The 13,525-nt window shown below is 41.9% G+C and overlaps 1 protein-coding gene across 1 annotated transcript in view; it reads left to right on the plus strand.

Moving 5' to 3' along the window:
• Positions 1-5,208: 5,208 nt before the first annotated feature.
• The window catches only part of MMEL1 (membrane metalloendopeptidase like 1), a 29,065-nt gene continuing 20,748 nt past the window's right edge, over positions 5,209-13,525 (plus strand). The window contains exons 1-2 of the mRNA XM_054222435.1: positions 5,209-5,719; positions 5,853-6,016. Coding sequence (XP_054078410.1) covers positions 5,670-5,719; positions 5,853-6,016 — 214 coding nt within the window. The 5' untranslated portion in view covers positions 5,209-5,669. The remainder of the gene's footprint in view (positions 5,720-5,852; positions 6,017-13,525) is intronic.

Consider the following 13,525-nt stretch of genomic DNA (forward strand, 5'->3'; position numbering starts at 1 on the left):
TCAGAAAGGAAAAAGCAGACATGTATGAAAGTATGAAAAAAGTATGAAACTGATTGGTTAACCACCTTGTACAGAGGTGATTTCATGACAGAAGTTGTGTACCCACATCACGCTAAAGGCTTTGGGTGATTGCCTAAAAATCAAGATTTATAAGTGACTTTTTGCATGGGCAAAGTATTCAGGGCAAAGCACAAAACCTTGGCATCCAGAGGTATGTGATTTTCTCTCACATCTTAGTATGGATCAATTTACAAGGAGACGCAATGTGTAACAGATAGAGATGGAGACCTTGTTTCCATGGTAACAATACTTAAGACACGTAATACTAAAAATGATGACAGCACCACATCCTATTAGGTTTTGATTGCTTTAGGACACTGAGTTGTTTATACATTTGATGTAGCTGTTTAATACCTGCAGGAGAACCTCAGAGCACTGGCTGGGAAATAACTACCCTATTGTTCGTGCAGTCCCTGATTTTCTCGGGGTATACAGAGAGCAGCAACCGTTAGAACATCTATTCAGATGACCCAGCACATTCAGTTGCTTGAATACTAAACACAAGAAATTGTCTTAGTGCAACCGGAATAAGTTTTTGGGAGAAGGTCACAGTCAGCATTGAGGGAAGACTGTGCAAAACCTCAGGGTGGCAGGAAACTAAATTAGGTAACATATTCTCGTATAATCCCGAATTAAGTAATATATTCTCATATAATCCAAATCCAGAGTTTTTGAGGTACCATAACCGATGGTCAAGCAAACATATGCAAAGAAAAAAAATGCACAACCCTTCAAAATTTTTATCTTTAGATTCAGTTCCTTCTAAATGAAGAGTTGAAGGCTAGTTTGACGTTGTAGGCAACTAAGACATAGCAAAACCAAAGTTCTGAGAAAGACAGCAGTATCCTTGAATACTATCTTCTCCCAGCACAGCGTCCCAAGTATAGCCATGGTTATTCCAGATTCTCCAAGGGAAATATGAAAACAAAAATATTCCCAGCCCTGGATCAAGTACAGTTTCACAGGCAAGTGAGGCACCAGCTGGACTATTTGCAGTTCAGGACTAAAGCTCTCTGGCCATAAATTCCTCCCAGCCTTGAAAGACTTTCCCAAGAAGAAAAGCATTGCATAAAACCTCCCGACCAGCTCCCTCTCTCTTTACCAGAGCCACAGTAGTTCTGTGCAGTCTGGGGTGCCGTATGCCTGAGGGAGCACTTCTTTAATAAAGAGTCGTACGTGGGGTCTTAAAGTTCACTGTAAAAACATCCTAAAAGGAGACAGTCAGCCAGATGGGGCTACTCACTCCCCACCCCTCCAGGATCCACACATAAAAATCTATGATTTGAGGCTTTTTAAAAACTGCGGCCCTGCCATTGCAAGCTCTTTACAAATCCAAATTCCAGTAGCAGAAGAACCTCCTCTAGTTACAAAGCAAGCAAAAAGGGAAAAATCCTTTCAAAGTAACCCAATACAAACAACAAATGCCTTGTCGCTTTGCACGTTTTGTGTCTAAATTGCTTTGGGGAAAGAGCAGGTTTTCCAATAGCTGAAAACCCCTACTCTTTCTCAGTTTCTGGAAGAAGAAATCCCCAGATCAGTGTTCACCTTCACATTATTGCAAATAGAGATTCGGCTTTTTAAGCTAGTTTGTAAAATAAGGGTCTAATGGATTGTGAACTAGACCAGCAGATGAAAGACTAGCACGAGAAAACTGCTGCAGGCAGTGGCTGCCATTGTAACTTTGACAAGTCACAACACTTTCCCGTGCCTCAGTTTCTGCATCAGGTGATAAAAGAACTGAAATTCTTTTAGCAATTGCTGGTTGAAATGCACTGCAGAAAGAAAAAAATATTAAGAATAATTAGCCAAATATGAGATTTAGGAAATAAAAAAGAAATAGTAAAAAAAAAACACTCCCACTGTCCATCCTTAGATCTCCTTTGTCCTAAAAGGCTACAAGGTGATAGTGAGACTGTGTCGGAAACCAAAATAGATCTTCCCCCGTAGAAGCAACGAACAGAACAGGGACCTCGCTGCACTAGTGGAGAACTGTCAAAATAACAGATTGCTCTATTTCAGTGACCACACAAAGTTGCTCAAGACAATCAAAATTAATGATTCTGTAAATATGTCCTTTACAGTTGCTGGTGCTTCTCCTCATACAGAAGAGGAGCACCTTTGTGAGTTTGTGGGGTTGGTTTTGGTTTTTTTAACTTTCTTATAGCACAGCAACTTAAATACTTATTACCAGATTTCCCATCAAGAAGAGAAACCATCTAATAAAAGCAAGATATGTTATTCTTAAATCAAAATCACACTGTCTAGTATTGCCATCTCTGTGTCTGTCATTGTGTATTTTATAGCTCATGTCACGGACCAGAAACGCATCATGTCACAAGATCCTTTCACACTCATAAAAGTCCTTTACAAAACATTCAAGTCTTCCTCCCTCAGCACACCTGTACTAAGCCATAATTCTGCTCTGACGTACATAATTATCGCTCCCTTGACTGCCTTTAATATTAGCTCTGCTTGCTGCTCCTTAGGGGGGAATTTGCCAATAGATGCAAAAAGTAGAAGAAAAACTATTTCCTTCCGAGTTCAAAGGTACGAAAGGATTCCCTTCAGGAATGTCCATATCAAATTTTCCTGGTCTATTTTAATCAGCAAGAGTGCTCAGTCGTTTATTTCACCAATACCTTAAGAAAACAACGAATTTCAGCTTCTTTAGGTCCCGCACATAGGATTTTATTATCTGCTTTCTGTGTATTCTGTATCATTTAATTGTCTGAAAGGACACGTGATGGGATATTCATTAGCTGCAACTATTGCTCCGAAGCCTATGGGCTGTTCTGACCGTATTCAGAGCCTGCATTGGCTCTGCCTCGACGTCAGGCGCTTCCTATTGCCTTCCAATTGACTTGCTTACACTTGCCTGAACAAGACACTTAAATTATATGCTGTGTTTGCCAATCGGTGCAAATTTTAATCTTAAGAGGATAAAAAACGTTTCCCAATAAGAAATGCTCTTGATATTCAGACACTTCCTTTACTTCTCTGCAACAACTGCAAAATTCTGGATGACTGCTTTGGGCTCCACACTGCTATTGCTCACCCAAACGCTGACTTAGTGTAGAAAAACAGGCAAAGAAGTCATTTGAAATAGGACCTGAAGGAACACGATAAACTTACTAATCCATTTTCTCGCTTTTCTGACACTCTGTAACCCAAAACAGGCTCAGCACTACCTAACCCCTTTGTCACTGATACCTGCCTGAGAACTGCCAGTGGAAGTATTTTCATTACAAATGCTAAGCAGTTTATTTCAGAGGTAAACTGCAAGAGTCAAAGAAATACAAAATACTTGTCACTATTGACTTTCCAGCTTAACATTCAGATGGGCCTAACATAACCTTTAGCCAACGCAAGCCAAAGCCATTGCTCCATCCAGAGCTCCTTGTACTTCCTATTGGAAAGGGTACACCTTTTCCTCAGCTTTAGAAGGAACTGAAGCCATTAAAGATACAGGAAGAGATTCTTGATATAGTTCCCACTTCCTCCCAAAACTTAAAAAGGAAAAAAGTATTTTCTTTATTATTAGGTTAATGCTTTTTGAGGGAATCTATGAGTTTTCTGGGGACATAAGAGAGATCTGCATCCTCAGTGCTCATGTATGACCTCAGTTAAGTTGCCTGAGGCCCCGTTCGAATCATTTATTACAGATGTTACTTAGGACTTTATAAGTCGTCTGTCTGTTGGTTACATGGGGGCGAGGGTCCGCACCCCGAGTAGCAGGCAGCCCAAATCACTCGCAGCACTCCTAGCCTCGGAGACCATGGTGGTCACGGTGGCTACAGTAGGCATGCACAGAAAGCAGGAGGAATAAAGCCCTTAGATTCTTGGCATCTTCATTCTCCACCTGTGAAACGGGCATAAGAATGCCCTTCAGTATCTTATTGCCATTTTACAAGAATAACTACATTAAATCCTGTGAGGCACTTGTCTATTGCAATATTATGGACCTTAACGAGGTAGACCTTCCTCAGAGCCAGAGACATTGTACGGTAACAATAAAACTATTCAGCAATAAGGGAGATTCACATACATTGGAAACCAATCTTTTGCTAGCTGTAGAACTTCTGGCAAACAGAAATAAGAGATGGCTTAACTCATCATTAAACGTGTAGCTTTGTCCTTATAAGCAACCTTCCCGTCTGTAGCTAGTTTTCACATATGGACACCCAGGATTTGCAAGTGCATCCATTTCTTTCAGATCTTTGTGTTCTTATATTCTTCTTCAGATGGTGGGATGAGAATAGCTGCCTTCACAGTTCACAGAAGCCTAAGATAACATCACTCTGAGAAAACAGGCAAATTCTCATAGGGGTTTTGAGGCAGAATACTGCCTGGAAGAGGAGTCTGAGACTCCTGCCAGAAGGAACTGGCCTTCATTGTTTCCTACCCCATTCAGGGAAACAGGTCTGCGTTCACATTCTTGGAACACTCTCTGTGTGCGTTCCCTGTAAATGGGACCACTGCAAAGAAATCCCTGCTCTGCCCTCAGCACTTCCTCCTGAGCACACTCAAAACTTGGAGTGCTGGTGAAGCGCTCAAGTCGAGAGAGGTACCAACCTTAAAATTTATATAGTGTGAATTTTGGCAGGGAGTTACACTAGCTCAATAAACCAGAAGGGAAAAAAATAAAACCAACCACCAACCTGCTTCTCCCTCATTCTAAAGTCAGTTCTGGAAAAGAAGAATAAAATAAAAGACAAGGGAAATCACATGCCTATCCTGCCCTTGCTTTTACTGCCTTTCTCAGTTGTTACCAGATAGATTTCCAAGCAGTAGCATAAAAGAACTCTGTGCCTACCCTGCAACAAGCTATAAAACTGTGTTTTCAAACAAGAAGCTGTTCCTATATATTGCACCCAAAAGCTGCCAGCACTCTCAGAGGTGGCGGCTTTCAAAGGGTTTACACCTCTGACTTCACGCTCCTTCTGCGAGTGCAGCAGCCAAACAACCTGGCGGCGGATTTCAGGAAAGCTGGAGGAAACTTCGGAGGAGCTGCGGCAGCGCAGAGCCTGTGCGGCTTCCAGGCTGCGAGCGCCCAGCCCTGTCTGCTGCCGTGCTGCAACCCCTCCTCCTCCTCCTCCTGCTGCTCAGGAGCATTCGCCTGGAGCTGGGAACCGCACACAGCTGAGCTCCCAAGTTTGAGCATGGCTCGGAGAAGACAGAGAAGCCAGAGGTCACAAACTCCTGCAGACCTAGGAGCTGGCACGTGTTCTAGGAGCCTTCTACTTCCCAAACCCTTCATCTCTGCTGAGGAGGGAGCAGACACAGCTCAAAAGCACTCGCACCTGGAAGGAGGATCTCTTTTTGGATTCTACTGGTGTTAACAGAGCTCTGCACACCTACTCGCAGCCACAGAGGAAAATTCTTCAAAATAGCAAGACGCTTTCAAAGTGGGGAGTGGAAGGAGGCAGTTTTTCCCCTCCTTCCCTGTTTGGGAGAAAGGAGTTGCCCAACCTGGTCATGAGACTTTTCCATACTTCCCAAAGCGGGCTCCTGAAGTTACGACACGGCACCGCCGAGAGCCTGGGGTAGTGTAGTTCAGAACAGCCCCCAGCAGCACACCCCCAGTGCAGGCAGTCTGGTGGGCACAGGAGATGGAGAATGAGGTTGGCAAGTCTGTGGACAATCAAATGGACAAATACATGTAATAATTTGGAAGTTTTCTTTCTCTTTGCTTTTATTCTCCTTCCTTTTTCTCCCTGATTTGTCATGCATTTATCCCTATATTGATTTAGCTGTGCTGTTAATTCTTTCTTACCCTCCCCTCCTCAATTTAGAGTTACAATAATGGGGAAATCAGAAAGTCAAATGGATATTGTGGAAAAATCAACAAAATCTGGGAAGAAATCCTGGAGCTTTGTGGCAATCGGTCTGGCTGTCTTGCTGCTTCTCATGACTTGTGCAGTGGTCGCCCTGGTGATCCTGTATGCCAGCAGCCGAGGTAAGGAACCTGTGAATAATTCTTCTCTTCCCTCTGCAAATAACATACAAGTCTTTTTGCAGAGCTAAATGAAAACAAAAATACGGGGAGACCATGAGGTCACCTCTGCGAGGGACTTGGCTACACCTGCCTCGTTCCAAGCTCATGCATAGAGAGGATTAAGTTGGATTTTATTTAATTTTTAAATTATGTAATGTAAGATTCTATGTTTTCAATTAATTCTATGCATTTTATTGATTTCAGGATCGTTTTGAAAAAGGTAAAAAAAAAAAAAAGTGTTGCACTATTTTAGAGGGGAAGGTGTGTCTGTGTAAGGCTTGACATTTCCTTATTTTACAGAAACCTGAGTCAAAATTCATTATTACTGGGAGTTATAAAGCAACAGCTGCTTAGCAGATCTAAAGGGGAGATTGCTTATTATGATGTGAAAGCTTTTTTAAAAAAAAAAAAAAAAAGCCAATGTGCTGCTGAGGAAAGGGAGCAATTTGATTTCTAGGTGAGATTTGGCTCGGTGACTTTAATGCAGATGTCATGCCAGGAACCTGACAGTGAGGCGTATCACTTTGAGGTGCTTTGCCTAAATGTTAACTGCAGAACACGCTTACTCTCAAAACTAAGTTTTTCCACTAGCACACCAAATGCAACATCCTACTTAAAAATCCTGTGAAGCAATCACCATGATTGGTAGCAGCACCTGCCTCACGTTTGTCATTTCCATGAATGCCTCTTGGATTCAGGGCTTTGTTGAAACACCAGGGAATAAACCTGAGAAGTATGAATAGCAAAACTGGCTATTTAAAAAGCAAGGCATTGTTTCCTCCTTACATTGTCTCTGCATCCCCTGCCTGCAGTGAACTGCTCTCACTTGTAAGTACAACACTGCACAATTCTGAGCAAAAATTCATGAGAAAACCCTTTTTATTGTTTACTCCTTTTGCTACCAGCAATTGAATGGCACCAGCATTTGTTCCAGCGTTAGATGAAGTTTCTGCGTATTTGGTATTCATAATACTAATCAGAAAGTTGCTTATATTTATTCTATCAGCTCAGGAGACAGGAGGAAAAAAATCCCTAGAGCTAGGTCCTAGAGTAGGTGTTTCTGTATCAAAACATTGAGCTTTGCAGAATTTTGTTGCTTGCATGCATAACGGATTTCAGAAGTCCGCTCTACATCTTGCTTCTTGGCACATCAGAATTCAGGTATTAATAATATTTGCCCAAGTGTTGGTGTTGCATCCAAATCCACAGGAAGAGTGTGCATGTAAAGCAAGTGCTGTTACATTTTTTTTGGATGAAAGGCTTATCTGTGAGAAAGCAGTTCCAAAATCTAAATATTTTGCAGGCTCGTATCAGCAATTAAACTTTCACAGGGAATGTTTCGCAGATTCAGACATTCCTGAGCAAAACATGAGTGCAAAGCAATGGCAGAGCTGATGAGCTGCTCGTCCTGCACCGTGTGCAGCTGCTCCCCGCTGTTTGCTCCTGCCTTGGAGGGGTGTTTTCAGCACCAACCTAGAGCCAGCTTCGCCCTCTCCTAGTTTACATTTAAGTGTACATGGTTGAACTACTGCAACAGGAGACACCACAACCTGGTCGTGTCTTAGAGTAGCCACAACCTTTAAGGAATTCACAGGTAGGAATTGATCAGCAGGAACTTTACACCATCTTTGAGATGAGTGCATCTGTGCACTCTTTGGGTCTAACACTGAGAAAGCAAGAGCTCTTCAGTGCAACCAGTGAATGTTCCTGCAGAGCAGGAACGTTTTTTGGCTTGAAAATCTCATGCAAACACTCCACTTGGTTCTGTTTCAGTGTTACATCTAGGCTCATACCCAGGCAAAAGGCTGAAGTCTGTATCAGACTTAGCAAGTGAAAAGGGCGTATTGCTCAAAGCTGTGCAACATAAATATAAATCCTACACAGCAACAGGAGAAAAAAAAAAATGTAACTGAGCAGCAGCATTCTTGTGATAGAACCAAGAATGTTATCCTTGGGATTCTTTAATTTCACTCAGATGTTAATTTTGGGATGTGTATGGGATGCTGGATTGTTTACTAAGAGCAGATTCAGATTCAGCACTTCATCTTTGTATGTCCTTTATCAGACTGACTCTACCCAGACAGGCTTCTACAAAATAATCCTGTTTAGCTAATGGAAAATTAAAAGGATTACCTGTCTTGCCTTATGTTCTCTGGGTTTTTTTTATATAGGAAGGCATATATATGTTTTGTGGTTCAGGGAGTATATTTTTGTTCTATACAGCTTGCAGAAGAGCATTGTGGTGCCTGAAGCAGGGCTCTGGCTATAGCAATGATGCATGTAATGTATGTTCATACTGACTGATTTTTATAGCCAGACAACAAAAACACTGAAGCTCTCACAGCAATGCAGTTGTATAGCTCTAGAAGCAGTTTGGTCATTTTTGACATCCAAAAAAGTTTTCGTACCCATAAAACCTTGTCTAAATAACCTAGGGGAAAATATAGTAAGAATAGCAGAGCAATATTTGGGTGATCATAGAAAGGGAGGCAGACAGAACTGAAATCATTCGGTTTTGAATCTGAATACACCATGCTCTCAATCTTTCCATCACACCCACACATACATCTTTGCAGCCTTTTCACAGCTCTCGCTCAGCTATGTTCTACAAATATTTACTAAACTCCAAATCTCATCACTCGTTGGAAAGGTTAAGGTCTGAAGAACATTTCAACACTTACTGTAGCTGACACACCAAGTCACAGTCAGTGACTTCTCCAGCCAACTTACAGTTACAAACAGCTTACATTCTCACCTAACTGCTGGTCCTGACTAACTCAAAAGTCATGTTATTAGTTTAATTGATATTTTATCCACTTTTTAGCTTCTGAGTTTGTAGGGTTTCTCACAAGCAAGATTTGCAGATACTTTTTTTTGCGTCTGCATCCCCGCAGGTTGTCACTAGTCACATCTATTACACAGACTGCTAGGCAGGCTACAAACAAGTAAACAAAGAGAAATACAACTCTTGGACTAAGCAGCACCTTGTTCTGGGAGTGGATTTCAAAAAGCGATGTTGTGGTCCAGCATTTCCTGTGCTGCAAATGCAATTAATGTGCACTTGAATAATAGATTCGCAAGAACCTGCTGCCTAGAGGCGACATCTAAACTGGTCACTGGGACACTGAGAAAAGGTTGTGGCTGAGGTCTGGCTTGTCTCCTAGACCGATGCCTACTCATTCTTTGACTTTGTGAATGTTCATTAATGAGGCATCTATTCAAAGGAGATGGAGAATTTAAATAAGTGGCAGTAACACAAAAGTCATGATGAAATGACATTTGGGTGGCAAGACTCTTCTCGCTTCTACTCGGACGGAGCTGTGCGAATGTAACGCGTGATGTGAAGTACAGGCCCATACAGAGCTGCAGAAGTAGGCAAATACTCCATTTACTGATTCTCACAGGAAATTCTGTCTCAGCCATGCTTATAGATAGACTATAGGTAAGAAATCATAAGAAAGGTGGAATAAAAACCAAATGCTCGTGTTATGGAGTCCATTTGAAGACACTGACATCTGGTATAGGCAGCCCTCTCAGAGGAAGAAGAGCTAAATTTGGCAATTACATTACTTGTTGCAAACAATTCACTGTTATAACAGCAACAAAGGCAGTCTGCAGTGCTGACGGCGCTTCTGCAGATGAATCCGTGTGAGAAGTAGATAAGGTGCTGAAAGGTAAAGCTCACACTTGACTGCCTGATGACAACTGTGGAGCTAATTGTTTCCATGTGTGCCATCCCCAGCCATCTGTTGTCCTCCAAACACACAGTGAGAAAACACTAAACACAAACTGTTTGCTTCGGAAACTGTACAGAATGATTTGCTTTGCTTTTGTTGCCTAAAAAGGAACTTAATACGGCTGTGAAAAGCAACTTGTCTTTTAAAATAATTGTAATTCAAAAGATGAACTGCTGGAGAAGACTACACTGCTTTACAGGTCTCAGAACTTATTTTTATATCCTGCTGCTGATCAGTAAATGCAATACGCTTCAGTGCCTTCTTTTAAAGTCAATTTAAGATAATAGAATTCTCTACAGTGAATCCAGTGGGGTCTGAATCACGTCCCAGCTCTGGCATTTTTCAGGGGAGCAGTTGACCTCTGAAGTAGTGTCTGGAGTACTTATTTCCCCTCATTTTCTTCCATCTGGAGTAGTCCCACAGCTATGGTCATTTTATTTAGCTCCGTTAAAGCTTACCTTCCCTTATCAATTCTCTGATGGTGCTCTATCAAACTGCAAGTGAGGAAAGCCTTCAGTCTGCAGAGGGTTCAGTGGTTCTTCTCTACTTACAAGACTATCAACAGAGCATGACTTTCTCAATTAAGTAAATGCAAGGGCGATACTGCAGAGGTCCTGAATTTGGTGAGCCATAAAGGAACTTAGTACTGCACAAAGTAGTTCCAGTGGTGAAATCTTTCTGGCCCTTTTCTGTTCTTTTAACCTTCCTCTTTGATAGCTCTAAAAGTTGTACCCTGGGAAGGGTATCTCAGAAGAAAGAGGTAGTAAAGTGGAGTGATTAATTTTATAAGAGAAAAAAAAAAATGTTGTAAGAAGCTAGATCCTAGATGAACTTGGCTGTGGGGGAAGACAAGTGGGAGGTAAGGGTTGATAGAAGAGACAAGAACTGATTCCCCACAAACCCCTCCACTGATGTCTTTACTTTCTATGCAGCAGGGGGAACATGGGATCCAGAGCTGAACAATCTGTGCCAATTTTCTTCTACACATCATCATCTTCATGCCTTACATTATTGTCAAACATGAGCCCATGTCCCACGTATGATTTTACATTCAGAAGTTTCCCATCACATCCATCTAAATCCTGCTAGACATTTGGTTTGTTTCAACTTTTAGGCTTTGTAGAATATTAACCCGAGTTGTCCCTCCCACATCTGTACTTGCAGCAGTCTTTGTCCATGCATGCCAAAGCACGGGTCTCTATATCATTATAGCTCAACCTGTCAGTAATATTTAATCTGGGAAGAAAATATGAATATATACCTATATTTATACTGAAAGCTTGGGCAGTTGTTTTTAGCAAAATAGTTCCAGAAAATGAAGCACAGAGTTGTCTAGCTGAGACTTTAGAAGGTGCATTTTACCGTTGTGTCTAGTTATTTGAAGTTCAGGAGGTGCAGCAGACAGAGCCTCAGTCAAGTGAGCAAAGACCCAACAAATACATTGTGGAGTGAAACAGGGCAGTGTTGGTCATATCTCGTACAGAGGCAGGTTGGCTTGGTCCTTTGTCAGGAACGGTACTGAGGCATAAAAGAGATAATTGATAGAAAAACAAAGGAGCCACTTTTAGAAGTAAACTGAGCGCCCCTCACCAGCCATTTGTAATTCTCTGAGTTTCAGAGCCCTGAGTGTGCAGCCAAGGTCTCGGAATGGATTTGGCTTCCCTGTTTATACAGCTCAATTACATTTTCACAATCACAAGGGCTTTTGACTGTGTGAAGTTAGAATCTTGTTGAAAGCGGTTGGGTTCTGGAAGCTGAAGTTAGACATTGTCAGGTTATATTAAAAAGAGAAGCTTTGATTACAAAAAAAAAAAAAAAAGGAAGGTTTCATTTGAGTCTCACCTAGTCCCTGAAAAATAGTGAGAGAAATATAGCATACTTCTAGTACAGTTATCTCTTTCTCACCTTGCCCATTGCTATTTCTACTTTATGGAAGATTTCCATGTGCCTCGGAACTACTAGTTTCTTTTCCCCAAAGAAACCTGGAAATACCCTGGGATTTTAGGGGTTTTTTTCAAGTTTTGGTTGTTGGTGGTTTTTTTTAATTATTAGAGAGTTTAGGAAACTCTGGAAATTGGGCTTAGCTTCATCAAATAAAAGCGCTAAACCCCTCTATGTGAAGCTTCCCATTGTTACACGTATTTTGCGCATCCCGTGTTCAGATTGCTAGAATTAAGCCATAATAAGGCATGCAGTTATTCTAATGCAGATCCACTCCCACGCAGCACGACAGCATGCGGCTGAACCCTGAATGTTACGTTCCCAATCACAGTGGGGGCTTTTTATGTTGCTTCCACTGATGAACTTCAAAGCCTTCTTTTCTTCCCTACTGTTTTATTTCTATCTGAATTACTGTAATCTTGTTTGCTCTCATATAAAACACTTGTTTTCATTGCAAGGAATTTTTTTTACTAACTCTTTTCTGCAAACATCATAGTGTAAGCATCCATAAAAAAAAGTTTAAAAGCATGTCTAATCCTGTTGGAAAGTAAGGGTGTCACATTTTTGTTTTCCATGTGGAACCAAGTAGCGCCTATTCAACATAAGTAGATACTAAGTTAGTCCATTTTCACAAGTAGGAAAATAAAACAGCAAAATTAATTTTCTTGTACCCAGGGCCAAGGCCACTCATCAGGCTGGGGTGCTTAGATACCTCCCATTCCAGTTCCATACTGAAGAGCACAGAGGAGGGTGACTTGACCAGCATCACGAACACCTTCACTTTAGCACTCAGCATAAAAAATTACGCGTTCATGCACAAAGGCTTCAGTGTAAGTCCGCAGCAGAATTTACGGCTGTGAATTCCCACCAAGACTCTCTGTAGTCGCTGTCAAACTCCTAGCAGAGTTCCACCAAGACCCTCTGTAGTCGCTGTCAAACTCCCAGCAGAGTTCCACTAAGCCATAAGGGTTAGAGACTGTTCCCATTTCAGTTTCTGCCTACCACCAATGCATTAGAAGTGCACAGAAAATTAATAGCCAAGAGTAAAACTTTCCAGCTTCTGCTGGGACGAGCATACAGTCCCATTTCCTCATGTAGAGGCACACATCAAATTCTTCTATTTTAGAAGTCACAGCAAAATGCTTCTGCTAAGGTTTCATTGCCTGTACCCCCCCTCAAATTCCTTGTCACATCACTCACCCCTCCTTCTCTGTGGGCTGAAACCAGCAAGTAATGGAGGTCCCCAGAATTCCTAAGTTTGGTTGCTTTCAGGTGACTGAGGAAAGCGAGCAGCAGGACTGAGCCAAGGTCTTAATGGAACAAAACTCCTATTTTACTGGAGAGGTGTGCTCATGTCACAACCCAGACAGCCAATATCCATCGGCTCCTCGCACAGCTTGTCCTACACTTACTCAGATCTGCTGCTTGGAGTCCTGCGATGCCTGATAATGACTTCGCTGGACTTTTCCAGGGTCATCTCAAAGACAGAACTCAGACTTGAGCATAGGTCCAGTCTCCTTCGTTATACACTACTTCATCAGCCCTAACCATTACTGATGAGGGAGCAACCTCTCTGCTGCGCAGCAGGGAGTAACCCTAGAGGCCATATCTGAAATTTTGACCAAGCACAGGTCTGTTACCCATCTTCCCCCACAGACACACGCACACACTTAGGGAATCTTTTCTTAAATTTGATCTTTGTGGCTCAAAACAGTGTGAAAGCAGTAATCCAGCTATGGGCTTTTTGCCCCGTTTAAAGCTTTCAATGACAGTGACTTTTAAGTTCATGAAA

Source organism: Rissa tridactyla, chromosome 16, assembly GCF_028500815.1.
Source record: "Rissa tridactyla isolate bRisTri1 chromosome 16, bRisTri1.patW.cur.20221130, whole genome shotgun sequence".
Classification (NCBI taxonomy): Eukaryota; Metazoa; Chordata; class Aves; order Charadriiformes; family Laridae; genus Rissa; species Rissa tridactyla.